The 13,573-nt window shown below is 40.3% G+C and overlaps 4 protein-coding genes and 1 non-coding gene across 6 annotated transcripts in view; 3 read left to right on the top strand and 2 right to left on the bottom strand.

Annotated features, from left to right (window-relative positions):
• LOC135342031 (uncharacterized) overlaps window positions 1–13,573 on the bottom strand; it is a 90,738-nt gene that overhangs the window by 30,234 nt on the left and 46,931 nt on the right. The gene's annotated exons all lie outside the window — the stretch shown is intronic.
• LOC135342042 (neurofilament heavy polypeptide-like) lies at window positions 30–2,897 on the bottom strand. 2 transcript variants are annotated; one of them, XM_064538732.1, is made up of 8 exons: window positions 2,733–2,897; window positions 2,499–2,586; window positions 1,616–2,443; window positions 1,374–1,452; window positions 1,091–1,227; window positions 763–845; window positions 534–592; window positions 30–147 (listed from the first exon to the last, which is right to left on the bottom strand). In XM_064538732.1, the coding sequence occupies exons 1-8, from the start codon at window positions 2,769–2,771 to the stop codon at window positions 132–134; spliced, it is 1,329 nt and encodes a 442-aa protein (XP_064394802.1). In that variant the 5' UTR covers window positions 2,772–2,897; the 3' UTR covers window positions 30–131. The 2 variants fall into 2 exon arrangements, with proteins under 2 accessions (XP_064394802.1, XP_064394803.1); XM_064538733.1 differs by having other exon boundaries at window positions 2,669–2,883.
• On the top strand, window positions 2,955–8,624 carry LOC135342034 (protein arginine N-methyltransferase 5-like). The gene is made up of 18 exons (XM_064538721.1): window positions 2,955–3,114; window positions 3,343–3,544; window positions 4,179–4,310; window positions 4,426–4,482; window positions 4,619–4,694; window positions 4,818–4,981; window positions 5,200–5,286; window positions 5,399–5,470; window positions 5,562–5,639; window positions 6,092–6,150; window positions 6,449–6,571; window positions 6,710–6,794; window positions 6,889–6,979; window positions 7,174–7,274; window positions 7,472–7,577; window positions 7,757–7,873; window positions 8,087–8,151; window positions 8,309–8,624. The coding sequence occupies exons 1-18, from the start codon at window positions 3,032–3,034 to the stop codon at window positions 8,459–8,461; spliced, it is 1,851 nt and encodes a 616-aa protein (XP_064394791.1). The 5' UTR covers window positions 2,955–3,031; the 3' UTR covers window positions 8,462–8,624.
• The window catches only part of LOC135342019 (dihydropyridine-sensitive L-type skeletal muscle calcium channel subunit alpha-1-like), a 12,868-nt gene continuing 8,032 nt past the window's right edge, over window positions 8,738–13,573 (top strand). The window contains exons 1-14 of the mRNA XM_064538705.1: window positions 8,738–9,223; window positions 9,281–9,426; window positions 9,999–10,100; window positions 10,232–10,445; window positions 10,805–10,879; window positions 11,224–11,354; window positions 11,418–11,519; window positions 11,606–11,672; window positions 11,757–11,808; window positions 11,874–11,943; window positions 12,020–12,111; window positions 12,200–12,258; window positions 13,280–13,375; window positions 13,465–13,506. Coding sequence (XP_064394775.1) covers window positions 8,852–9,223; window positions 9,281–9,426; window positions 9,999–10,100; window positions 10,232–10,445; window positions 10,805–10,879; window positions 11,224–11,354; window positions 11,418–11,519; window positions 11,606–11,672; window positions 11,757–11,808; window positions 11,874–11,943; window positions 12,020–12,111; window positions 12,200–12,258; window positions 13,280–13,375; window positions 13,465–13,506 — 1,620 coding nt within the window. The 5' untranslated portion in view covers window positions 8,738–8,851. The remainder of the gene's footprint in view (window positions 9,224–9,280; window positions 9,427–9,998; window positions 10,101–10,231; window positions 10,446–10,804; window positions 10,880–11,223; window positions 11,355–11,417; window positions 11,520–11,605; window positions 11,673–11,756; window positions 11,809–11,873; window positions 11,944–12,019; window positions 12,112–12,199; window positions 12,259–13,279; window positions 13,376–13,464; window positions 13,507–13,573) is intronic.
• Trnav-aac (transfer RNA valine (anticodon AAC)) lies at window positions 9,609–9,681 on the top strand. Its single transcript has one exon. It is a non-coding gene; the product is annotated as a tRNA-Val (tRNA).

The raw sequence follows: 13,573 nt of genomic DNA, 5'->3' as shown, positions 1-13,573 counted from the left end.
ATAATGTAAGAAACAAATGATCTCATGACTCGTGAGTATAATTATAATAATAATGTAAATCCATACAAAAAGAACAAAATATTAATACTCAGATCAAGTTTCTCAATAACATCCTCCTAATTCACATGACCCTAACTGAGTGACATCCTGCATGATTAACATAATTATTACTACATAAAATTTGAACTGACGACAACATGTATAGACTACAGCATCCTATAAAGTGTGTATGAAACTGGTGACTATGCATGTACATGTATGTATTTACAATGTATGTGCGCTTGCTTGTAGACAACGTATAGCGGGTATACTAAAAATATTTTAGCGAATCTAATTAAGGGTCGCTAAATTAAGTCGCCAAATTTATATATTATTGCTTCATCGGCCAAAACAACGCTTGCCAAATATACCTGCTATACGGTATAATTACTGGTACACATCCCTCAGGACCAAATACACACTCATTCGTCAACATACAAGTCAGGGAATAATTATAGTGTTGAAAAAGCTCGGATATTTATGTAACGAGTCACCTTGACATGAAGTCCAGTTTCTTGGCAGTTAGATTCAGCCCCACAGCGGGCTTGTCGGTCTAAGGAAATGATCAACATTAAGTGAATGCAATAACACTGTATGCTGGTTTTACACCGTAAGTAATTGCTAATGCAATGCAATGTGCATTTTGATCTGCTAAACAGTTGTAATTTATTATTGACATGCATGTAGGACAGTGAAAGTTCCTTCGAGAACAGTAAAAGTTACCTTGTTACCAGTAGCACTAGATTCTTGGGTTGGCGTCCAGGGAAACTCAAACTTTTTGAGGTGTTCAGGAATGAAGTTACTGCCTGTAAACATACGGAGTACATGGGAGCATACATAATAAGTTGTCGTGACAATCAAGACATACATGTAAGTATAATTATAGACAATAAATTTAGCCAACTAATGACAGTAATTCGTACGAGAATGTACGTGTATTAGTTATTATAGTTGACACTATATCTATTGATACCCAATACCCAGTACAGTACAGCGGCGTTTGACTGACAATCAAGTCCATAGCACGATTTTTATTATACTATCATTGTACCTCTCAGACAGAGGAAGTGCAGGAAATCCTCAGTCTTGGGTGTCTCCTTGAGTCCCAGCGGTGAGGCCAGCTCCTGGTTAATCGGCCTTGTTGGGGGGGACTGGTTGGAGGCAAACTTGCGCTGAGCTTGATACGAACTACATAAAGATAAGATGTACACGTGCTGTGATTCAGTGCAGATTTCTATATCATGGCACCATAAATAATTATACATAGCACTATTATGCATGAGTGGTTATTATCTAATAATGAAGTTATACAAGCTGCTAGTACAATATCTCACAAAGAGTTTGGGCTCTGTTGGTTAGGTGAAGTTGAGATAACAGTCTTTCCTGAGCCCTCCCTGGGCACACAACTTTGACCTACAACAATAAAATCCGTATAATATTAAGCACAGTACTGGTAATGCTAGAAATCTGAATACTTTCATCCCTTTGTGTAGTGTACGTACATGAATGACACAGTCAGTATGTGCTGAGGATTATATACATGATTTTTCTATACAGCAAGGTTTGTAGTACTCACTTTCCTCCAGGGCTGTGGTGTCAGGCTGGGATGTTAGAACCAGACTTTTTGGAGGTGATCCTTTCAGTTTTTTTGACAGTTTTGTCAGGCTCTTGTTTGTGGTGCTTTTTTCTTTTGGTGAAGGTAGTTTAGGGGTGCGTTTGGGGGTAATTGGTGAATGTGTAGATTGAGACGGTGTAATTTTTGGTGGTGCTTTTAGTTTATGCTTTACGGTTTTGAAACTAGGAGGTGGTAATACTTTCTTCCTCTTGGGGTTGTTGAGCTTTGGACTATCGGGCTTTGAAGGTTGTTCTTGCGGTATACTGTGATTGGCAACAGACATCAATATTTCATCTACTGTGAGCCCAGCTTCATTTCTTGGCTCTTCTTTTTCAGCTTTTTTTCTCACTGCACAAGTGATCAACATGGCCTTCTTCTTATGCTGAGTGTTCTTAGCTGTGTTCTTAGCTTTGTGAATCGATTTCAACCTTGTATTTAGGTTGGTTTTATTCAAAGTGGACATTCCTCTTTTAGTTTTAGGAGACACTTTTGGCTGAGATTTGGAAGGGGTTGAACGTTGTTTAACTTTCAGTGGTCCCTTGTTTAGGGCGATAATCTTGGGAGGGAGCTTCTTTTGATTTCTTAATCTCGGTGATTTACGGCTAGGGGTCCAAGTGCCAGAGGAGTGGGAGTCAGTGGATAGGAAACTGATGGTACTGGTTGCTGAGAGAGGTGAGGTGGAGAGTACATGTATCTTGCTGCGTGAGTTCTTCTGTAGATTCAGTGGGGTATTCATTGAACGTCTTAACTTCTTGGGCGACAATAAAGAGAGTGGTTGGGGTACTTTATCTGTGATGGTTATAATACCAATGAGCTATGTTATTATTATTATAGGGTTCCTGACCTTCAGAAGATGTCTTCGTAATAGAGGCCATTAATGCTTTTTGAATCGCTGCCTCCTCTGAAGGCAGAATTCCCACAATCTCGTGTGTCTGAGTGTGTGCACGTGTGATACAATGAGTGCATGTTACAATGTGTAATTCTGCACAATGCATGCAAGAAAACCTGTTGTACCTATGAGTACATGATGGTGAGACAATTACATCAAAGACAACGATATTTTGTCCTTCCAACATACTTGCAGAGGGTTCTGTTTGGCTCTCCGCGGTCTAAGCATGGTGAAGATTCGGGGGAAGGGGGGGGGTAATAGTTGAGACAGGGGGACGAACAACTGGCTCTGCCTTATGAACTCTTGCTTTATATCAGTTCTCCATTATATATATTCAGCAACACAGGGCTAGGGTAAGTCCCCAACTGTTAGGGACGCCCCCTGAAAGGTGCTGAATCAGTATCAATTGAGATCATGTGATAGAATTCACCCACGTGGCTGTTCTGTGTGGCTGTTCAGTGGAGTCTCCCCAATACTTTAGTCGAGTCATGTCCAAAGCTGTGTCTTGTGGTAGAGACATCACATGTGTGCCAGACCTCCCCAAGACAATTCAGCTTGCTGGCCAAGATGGGTAAGCCATGAGCATTGTTTTAAAGTGAACATGATTTTTGCAAGCAATACAAAAGCTTTTTGTACAGTTTTTTGTACAGTTTAATCATGAATGCAACTTCAATATAAAAAAGTATGTGCAGTGTTGCAAAATAAATGCTGTATGTCTGTTCAGTTGTTTGCATCGATCAATGAAGCCTTAGGCACCTTAAAAAACGCACCACACACCATCCAATCTCATGCACATCAGGTTTGACTTTGTGTCAGTTCCATTGTTTCACCCTCGCTACAAGAGGGAGTACTTCATACCTGGTTACACTAGACCCGGCCCGGCCACCCGCAGTGACAAGGTCATAAACTCATCTGATTGGTCGACTCTGGCGGTTACTAAACTTTCTCCATGGATACAACTGGATAGCAAAGATGATACTCAACGAAGACTCTCAGAGAAAGTGAGTGTTACTTAGCAGCTAAGAATTTTATGATGGTCCATTGCAAAATAATTATTGTGTAGGCTATTAGCTTCCTTGCTCCAAGAAATTGTACAGTGAAACCTGTAAAACGGACACCATTGGTGTACGAGAGGGTGGTCTTAGTTGAGAGGTTTCGATTGCCAACCACATGTATCCCCTATGAGTCAATTGCTGCTGCAAATGAATCTTGGAACTTTGTTATATATAACTTCTCTAGGTCAAATAGTGTGCAAGTTTTGAAAAGGCTGTAGGGATGAGCTAAAGCCAGGTTTTACATTTGTGCAAAATAATGGCACATCTCAAAGTTTTTGCTGATTTAGGGTGTGGCTGTTCGTGTTCTAGGAGGCAATTGCTAAAGCTGATTGGGAACTAGAAAGCTGCTCGTTGTATTGAGTGAGAGGTTACTTTACATTGTTGTAGTCATTGGTTTCAATCCAACCCTGAGCGAGTGGTTGCTCTTCGAAGGTGGTCGTTAATGGAGGTTCCACTGTAACTTAATACAAATACTCTGTGACAGATAGTGTACACAGCATACCAGTATTTATTAATCTCACAAAAGCAAAATCTGCTAAGTTAATTTTCCTAGAAATCAGATTGCTCCTTTCGTACACAGGCATTCCATGAGGAGCTGTCGTTGGCGATTCATCTCAACGTCCCGGTAATCATGATCCCCCTCACCAGCGGGGACTGTGCCAACCTGGCCCGTTGCATAAGTCGTTACCTTCTGCAGTCTAACCACCACATTGTGAGTACTAGTGTGAGGTCATTACCCCTCTTAGGATTTTCTACATGTAGTCTTCCCATCATTCTTATATGTATGTAGGTAGAGTATAAAGACTTTCTATGTCTGTTCTCTGCAGTTTTGGATTAAAATTCCTATAAAGTCGCCTCAAGATGAGCTGAGTTGTCAAGGCCAAGTACGTTCATGTGTATGCATGGCTATAATTATTACGGAATTTTAATAAGAGTCAAGTACGATATGTTGCGAACCTTCTCGTATATTAATATACCAGTATTGTTATGGCAACCTTGGATGCGTCTTTTTTCTCTTAGGCTAATGACGAAGATCCATGGGAGTGGTGGAACACACTATTTACTCTGTGCTCGCAAAATAAGAAACTGGGAGTGGGTGGGTAGAGTTTTATGCACTACGCAGTATTGGATCTGACTTGCTGTATTGGATCTGACTTGCTGTATATTTCAGTACATGTTCATGCATGTTCATTAATTGTTGTAAAACTTCTTTGCTTAGCCCTTGAACTGTGCTCTGAGTTGCCTCCACTGAGTAAGGTGGATCGTTGGTGTGGGGAACCTCTCAAGACCATCGTCTTATCAACAGATCTGTTTATGAACAACAAACGCGGATACCCTGTCCTCTCTCGCATACATCAGGCCTTCATGGAGAAGGTGTTCAAGGTGATTGAATGGTTAGAGCGTTTCCATGGATGAGTCCATCTTTCTATGGAGAAGGTGTTCAAGATGGATGTATGGGTGGTACTTATGATGTGTTTTTGAAGGGGTGGGGTTTCAGTGTATCGTCGTTTGTTCACGTGTAGACACTTGCTCTTGTACCAGCACTTTCTGTAAGTTTATGTACATGTATCCTGTCTCCCCATTCCATACATAATGCACAGCTGGATGTGCAGTTACTCCTGACTGGTGCATCAAAATTAGAGTATGGAATCCCCTCCTACTATCAGTACTTGAACCATATTTATCAGGTACTCCCATACGTACGAATTCCCTAGCGTATATGTGTGGAAAGTGTGTGTATGTATACTATCCTATTATGATTATTTTATCATTTAAGTGCTGCCCTCTTCACACACCTAGTCGCGACCCTCCCGATCTCTGATTGAGAAGTTCTCTAAAGGTTACGAGGATTACCTACAGAACCCACTACAGGTAAAAAATGTGTATCTCAATCAACTTTGATGATGTGTTAACAGTATGTAATCCCTTCCATTTTTCACATGTACTTTATTCTATTTATTAGCCGCTAATGGATAACTTGGATTCTCAGACCTACGAGATTTTCGAGAAAGACCCAATCAAATATGTCCAGTACGAGAAAGTAAGCATTCATTTTGTTCCATTATGCACTCCTGGAAGCATTTATTGCCCAAAAGGTACGTACCTATGTGGGTATAGCAAAACCTTGCTTATCCAGCCGGATAAGTTGCTCAAGAAATTACATGCGCATCTGCAAATAACAGCTGTTTTAGCATGGAGCTATACATGTACCTGTCTATAGGTTTAAGTAAGAAGCATTACAAATAAAGACACTTAAGTGTGCACTATCCAGATAACGTTTCTTGCCTGGAGATGGTATGAACAACATAGAGATCAAGATCATATCTTTAACCTTGGTAAAGACCGCAGTATTGATTGTAAAAACAAATTTATCTGAGATCCGTTCTAAGCTCAGTGCACCATTATAACTCACTTGATAGTGATCATGTATTATTAGCAATAAACATGTACGTATTAAGTGTATTTCGTATAATTATGGTGTTACATCCCCAGGCTGTTGCTAGGGCCCTCACGGACAGAGTACCTGATGAGATGAAAGACTCCACAACAACGTTGGTATTCGAATTGTATCATGAATTACTGTACCTCTTAATTATAAGGGCATGTTAACATTAATTTTCATACCAGGGTTTCTTCTAGGATTTTATACCAGTGCACGGGTGAAAATGTGGGCTCCGAATAAATGTATTAAAGGAGTGATCATATTGCTCCAAGCAGCGGGTGAAAAGATCACCTGCTAACCTGAGCTTAAAGAACCCCTGCCAATGTGTTTGTGTATTATACCAATTGCTTTTGGTTAGTCAGTTTAGCCAAGAATCAATGTGATTACAACTTCATCCCCTTTCCCAGGATTGTGATGGTGGTGGGTGCTGGCAGGGGCCCTCTGGTTGACGCGTCCCTGAGGGCAGCCAAATCTGTGGACAGAGAGATTAGGATCTACGCTGTGGAGAAGAACCCTGGGGCTGTTGTCACGTAAGTAGTCAAAGTAGTAGGTCTTTATACCGATTGTGTGTCACGGAAGTGAGAGGTGTGGGTACATGAAAGTTAATGTGTTATAGACTGTCCGTATGCACAGTCAATTGGTTTTTAGAGTATTTCCTTTCCCCATAGACTCCTCAACCGCGCCTCTGAAGACTGGGACGACCGTGTGACTGTGGTGTCATGTGATATGAGAAAATGGTCTGCCCCCGAAAAGGTACGTATGGTTTATTTCTACAACTATCGAAATGCACGTCGTTGCTAGCTAGTCTTCCTTAACCCCCCCCCCCCCCCACCCAATATACATGCAGGCAGACATCTTGGTGAGTGAGCTGCTAGGGTCATTTAGTGACAACGAGCTCTCCCCAGAATGTCTGGATGGGGCTCAGTCCTTCCTTAAGAGTGAGTGTATCTCCATAGTTTATGCATTCATTATTACGTTAGCCTCAATTTGCATGCATGAGGCTAAGATGCGTTAAAATTGACTGTAGGAGAGGTTGCCCTAGCCCATCCTCTGTAAAAGAGTTCTTGAACTGTTAGATACAACCATACAGTTTAGTTGCCAAACCACTACTCCACCTTTGCTGCCTACCCAGGTGACGGTATCAGCATACCGTGCTCATACACCTCTTATCTCTCCCCCATCTCGTCCCCCAAACTCTACATTGCAGTCTCCGGCTGCAAAGAGAAAGACAAGGTGTATGAAGAGTACATACAATGTGTAAATGTGTGTTGATAGAGTGGTAAAATGCCATTTTCTGTTTTACGTACATAGGCTACAGTCAGTGTGACTAATAAAAAAATATCACACGAGAGTTTTTAACCGACAAAGCATTACGAACCATTCAATAAGTGATTAGACTGCTCCGATATGATCTTCTTCTGCACATGCAGGCCTACCAGTTCTCCCACTACGAGACCCCCTACGTAGTGAGACTACAGAATGTTCATGTACTAGCTGAACCGGTGCCATGCTTCACATTCACCCACCCTAACTATAGTGAGTGATTGTATGAGACTCTGGTCTGTTTGGTGTATGAATCAAACTACATACCTTTATGAAGAATGATTTCAGACTGTCCTTAGATCTAAATTAACCCGTTTATGTAAATAGTGATACTAAATGTGCCATGTATTGATTGCCCAGAAGAATGTTAACTATTTTGAAATTGTACACAGATAACCCAATCAATAATGAGCGCTATCTGGCAATGACCTTTGACCTCAAGGAAGCAGCAGTGCTCCATGGGTTCGCTGGTTACTTTGACACCATCCTCTATGATGACATCACACTGAGTAAGCAGTACCACAGTGTTTGTATTTCCAGCCAACATAATTATATAATGTTTGACAATGTATGTTTTGGCTGACGAACACATTTTATGTGCATATCAACTCAGCCTTTATAGTCATGCAGTCACAATGCAATGCCTAGTAGCAAACATATTAAATGCATTTCTTGAGTTTGCACAGTTGTACATTACATTCACACTCTTCTGGCTGCTGCAGGTATTCACCCCCGTACTCACTCCACTGGAATGATCTCCTGGTTCCCGATATTCTTCCCCATTAAGGTGAGGGGTACCAAAAATAAAATGGCATTCGAAGTAGAAGTCACACAGTCATCCTTACAAACTAACGGTCATCCAATTGAATATCGATACAGCCACATAACTGCCCATATATAGTATCTTTGAAATCACAAAATAATCGTATTCTCTTTGTTTGCAGGATCCAATGTATATACCAGCATCATCTAAGATCACAGTTCACATGTGGAGAGTATGCTCTGCGAAGAAAGTGTGGTATGAATGGTGTTTGACTGAGCCGTTCAAATCGTGTTTACATAACCCCAATGGCCGCTCTTACTGGATAGGTCTCTAGAGGCAGCTGTTGCATAATGAAAACTGTAAAACTTTCTCGCAAACGGCAATTTTACATTCCTTTCTCAACTATTTTCATGATCCTTATTATGGATCTTATTTTCTCCCTTGCATTCTCAGATTTATGTAATTGCACTGTGTTATTGCAGATAATTTGCAAACTATACTGGTAAATGGTGTAGAGTAGTCAATGCAGGTTTACTGTAAGTGAATTGATTAGGGCTATTGATTGATCCGCACTGGTATGACTGCATGTTTCAGTTATCACTTAGCTCATCACCTCATGAGGTGCCGAAAAGTTGCAAAACAAGTGAACGCAGTTCAAGCATAGCTATACAAGTTTGGATGACTATCAGTAACAAGCACATCTTCTATTCTACATTTTCATTGCATGGCCATGATTGATGCAAGTGTATTTATCAGTGATTCGAACTATTATCGCCATGACGATCGAAGCAATCTAACTATCCAGGAACGCATTACTCCCGGTCTCCACCATCCTCACGATTCTCATGTGTCCACCCTAACACTGGAATCCAATGATGAGCTGAATACTGATGGCGTCACTCTGTCTAATCCCCCAAACCTCCCCACTGACACCCCCCCCGTTAGTGCCGTGGCCTCTACTCCCCACAGTACAACTTCACCCTACGATGGGTCCTCACCTGACAATGAACAGCTGGCAAGCAGCTTGTTGAATGATTCAATGATGGTGGCAGGAATGTTAACTCCTGCACTGGCTATTGTGCCTGAGTTAAGATCTGTAAGTTTAGGATTGAGTATATCTCTCTGATCTCTAATCACTCCCACCCCCCTCCAGGCCGACTGCTTGTATAAGAAATACAAAAACTTACAAGGTAAAGAAAGAGACCTCATTCTTGCAGCTGCCCACATAGAGGACGCCAGAACAGGGAGGGGACGATACGGGAGAGCTAAGTACTACTTTAAGAAGAAAATAGCGCGAATGTGAGACATGCATGTAAATGCAATTGATCCATGGTACACGGTGTAGTGCATGGTTTATCACTCACGATCTCTGGTTTGATCCCAGGTGACAATACTTTTTGGGCTAGTTGTGATATTGGCTTTGCCCTTTGCAGTTTTATGTATAATTATAGCTTGCAGACCTAAACTTCGTGTAAGAGGTTGATTCCATGGTGTAGTGGTTATCACATGAGTCTAACACACTCAGGGTTCCCGGTTCAATCCCGGGTGGAATAAATTTTGAGGTAATGAGTGAGAGGTCCGACATGCGTGCACGAATGAGGCTACAAGCTCAGTGCAATGATGTAATTGCGGTCATGTGAAACGGAAACGTCCAGGCCAAATTAGTGATTCGTGAATGCATGCATGTCAGACCTCCTCTGATTTTAACCTGCATCATACATCACTTGCAATTATTATTGAGAGAAGCTGATTCCATACATCATGCATGCATGGTGTTGTGGTTATCATGTGAGCATAACCAGGATGTACTCCTGGTATAACACATTGAACAAAGCCCCGGCACTGACTGTATAATCATACTATAATTGCAGGGCTTTCAAGGTGATCACAAACAAGTGGTTTCAGAGACTCATCTATGCTACCGTTCTCTTGCACAGCTTTTTGGCTTTCTTTGAGCCACCAAGCGTAAAACCGTTAGTACAACTAACTATACTGTATCATTGTTTAACCTAGCTGTAACTCTGTACGTACACCTAAGTTGTGACAATTAAACAAGGCTTGTCGACGGCTCTTATATTAATTTGTATCTCCGTGCACTATACAGACAATCAATTGAGACGTATGTCGCCCTGAGTCTCAACCTACTCTGTCTCTCAGTGTACCTAATAGACATTGTGCTCAATGTTATCTTCCTCTCCTGGAGAGTGTTCTTGGCATACGAAGAGAGGTCATGGATTCGTGTCCAGTTTATCTTTTTCTGTTGCTTTGCTATTGACTGGATCTTGCTGATTGCACAAATTGCCTCTGGGAACGAAGATGTACGTAGTATACCTATACCTCATATACAGTGCACATAAATTGCCAAGTTTTTTCTATTAGTAAGCAATGTTATTTTTAAATTCACCATTTTTTACTCACTGACCTTTCACACTATATTCACTAGTTTAAATGCATAATAGTTATAGTAATGCGTGAAGGCGCTTGTATTTCAAGCTAACGAAAGAGTGATAAACTACATGCATGATAGACATGTACTGCATGTGTATTTTTTGTTTGCTGGAAATACAGGTTGCCTCATGCAAGCATAAGTCTGTATATATTTTTTATTACTCGTATACAACTGCACCAGCATTACATAGAGATACTTGGCTACAACTATAATTATGTATTCAACCAGATTGTACAACCATTTCGGTGTCTACGGTTGGCCATGATTGTGTGCAAAGCAAAGAATGTTGGTCACATCACAAATGTAGGTTAATGACCCTGCATTGGCTATACAGCTCATGTACTAAATTGACACTATATAACCATGGCTGCATGTCATAATCACCTAAATTAGTTTCAGTGTGTATACTGACTCTGTTAATGATAGCTCATGGGAAGAAGTGCATAGCCCCTGTGTAAAGTTTAAATCTGAAGGCCCTGCAAAACCACGTTTTCTATGTTATCAGAAAACTTCTTCGTTGATTAAAAACACTTGTCAGTATTGTAGTGGCACCGTCCCCGTGCATGAATGTGTATGACCAAGAGTATAGATCTACTCTTGATATATAACATCCAGACTTTGCTACCTTGGAGTCTCCATCTTTGCAGGTTGTTAAGTCCATCACAATCAAGCTAGGGGGTGTGCTGTTCATCGTCCTCATCTTCATCCTCCTCTACAGTTGCATTGGGGTTCACCTCGCCATGGTGCCATTCGCACAGATCGAGACAGTCAACATAAGGTGTACACTAACAATCTAGTGTGTGCAATTAAGTGATTTATAATCAGATCCTTCTTTCTTCAGTGCCTTTCGTCCCCCTAAAGTACAAACAACTCGCAATGCGACAACAGCATTCATTGAAACCTGCTCCTCCTCCCCAGTTAATAACACAAACATCTACGAGGGGTGAGTCTTATTCTATAAGTCTGACATTCCTTAGTATATACAGTAGTACATGATGTGCTCTTCCCTCGGCTTCTCACTTTTTGCAGAGCATTCAACCACATCGGGACAGCCGTCTACCAGATGTTTATTCTACTCACGACAGAGAACTATCCAGTGAGGACTTTGTTTTGACTGTATACATGATACCTATAATTATACTATAAAAGCAAAACGGGAATATGAATTGTTTCTCTGCAGATAATCATGTTTCCAGCCTTCTTCTACTCTCAGTGGTACTTCATTTATTTCGGTAAAAGTTAACAAGACAGGATAATTATCATTACAATATTGAATTCCACTGTTTTCAATTTTTAGGTTCGTTTCTCATTTTTGGTGTCTTCTTTATAACCTCTATTCTGCTGGCAATAATTGCTGACTTGTACTGGTAAGTTATATAGTAACACTTATTTGTGTACTGTACATAGTTAATTGGTGGTATAATGAGGTGTTTTTATTCTCAGGAAGTACAACAAAAAGCACCTCAAGAAAGAGAGGGCCAAGCAAAGAGCTGAGCTGGTGAAAGCTTGGAAATTTTTAGATGTCCTGAGCCAAGGTATGAGATCGAGTAGATCTACATTGTAGAATGAAGCAAATATTCTGCATAAATTATTTGTGTTCTCTTTATAATTATACATGTGTAGAGCGGTTGCCTGTTGATGATGAGAGACTACTGAAACTATTTAAGCTACTCAAGCCAGAGGTGAGAAGTATGTTTGGCGTACACATATAAAAAACATGGAATTGTGCTATAATCAGAGTACAAGAATCATATGCTGTTGCATGCAGTGATTCTATGCAGGATTGAACGTGATACCTTGAGTTGTCTTGCAAAAATAATATTTACAAGTGACGTACGTAGGGGAGCTAGGGTCTAGGGTATAAGCTAGCCTATAAAAGTGATTCAACCGGGGATTGAACCAGGCCTTGAGTGCTCACGTGATAACTGCACTATATATACACCATTTTAATTGAATTGAGGTACCGGTATGCATGGAGAAGTGATTTATAGGAGGTCTAAACTCCTATAAAATGCCTGCAAGGGTATAGGCTAGCCTTAAAAAAGCGATTTTAAGAATTAATATGCTACTTTCACAACACATTGAAATAAGTTTTCATGCACTTTTTGTTACATTTAAAAAGATATTGCTTTCACTACATGCATATCAACCAAAACAAAACTCTTTTGATGTACCAATTTAAGCAAAAGTTGTAACTTCCACTCTGTGATGAATGAAATAAGTTCTCCTTTCTGTTGTGACTCTATTAGCTTACGCAATCAAAAGTAATAACTAATTTTTTTTGTGTCTGCAAAGTGAGTTGTTACTTATAATTATTGTGCTGTAGTAACAGTTCTAACTTCCAAGTGTTTGAACCAGGGACCTTGAGTGTGCACGTGATGTTATAATTAATAATATGTTGCCAGCGAATGCAGTCTACATGCAGGTTAATAATGCAAGGGCTAATGTCAGAGACTACATAATTGATTACTTTACAAAAATAAAATCGCAAACCTAGTTATGACATCACGCTCCTTGCAAGAATGCAAAAGTTAGTTCGCAAATAATTTTCTGCTTATTTGTAACTTTAAGTATTTCCTCACTCTCTATGGCAATACTGTATAATATAGTTCTATTCAAGCCTATAATTATTCACTGTTTCACTATACATTAATCAATCAATATTACCCATGCAGCATTGCATGTCACTATTATTTTCTCTAGAATAATGACAGTGAGAACAGACACCTGATAGCAGAGTTAGACCCTGAACACACGGGATGGGTTGATTGGATTTTCTGGGTGACACAGCTTATCTCGGTATATGTTAATTTATGAATGAACTGCACTCTTATATATTATTATACATTTCTAAAAGTGCATACTCATAACATTATTATTATCTGCAGGTCCTTAATCTGGAAAAAACTGCACACCACTCTACAAACAAGGTTGGGCACGTTGTGAGTGTGATGTGTCTGTATAATTATATGTGTGTTGGCGATTCATTGTCTGCAG

Source organism: Halichondria panicea, chromosome 9, assembly GCF_963675165.1.
Source record: "Halichondria panicea chromosome 9, odHalPani1.1, whole genome shotgun sequence".
In the NCBI taxonomy this organism is placed as follows: Eukaryota; Metazoa; Porifera; class Demospongiae; order Suberitida; family Halichondriidae; genus Halichondria; species Halichondria panicea.
This window is presented reverse-complemented; position numbering and strand designations above follow the sequence as displayed.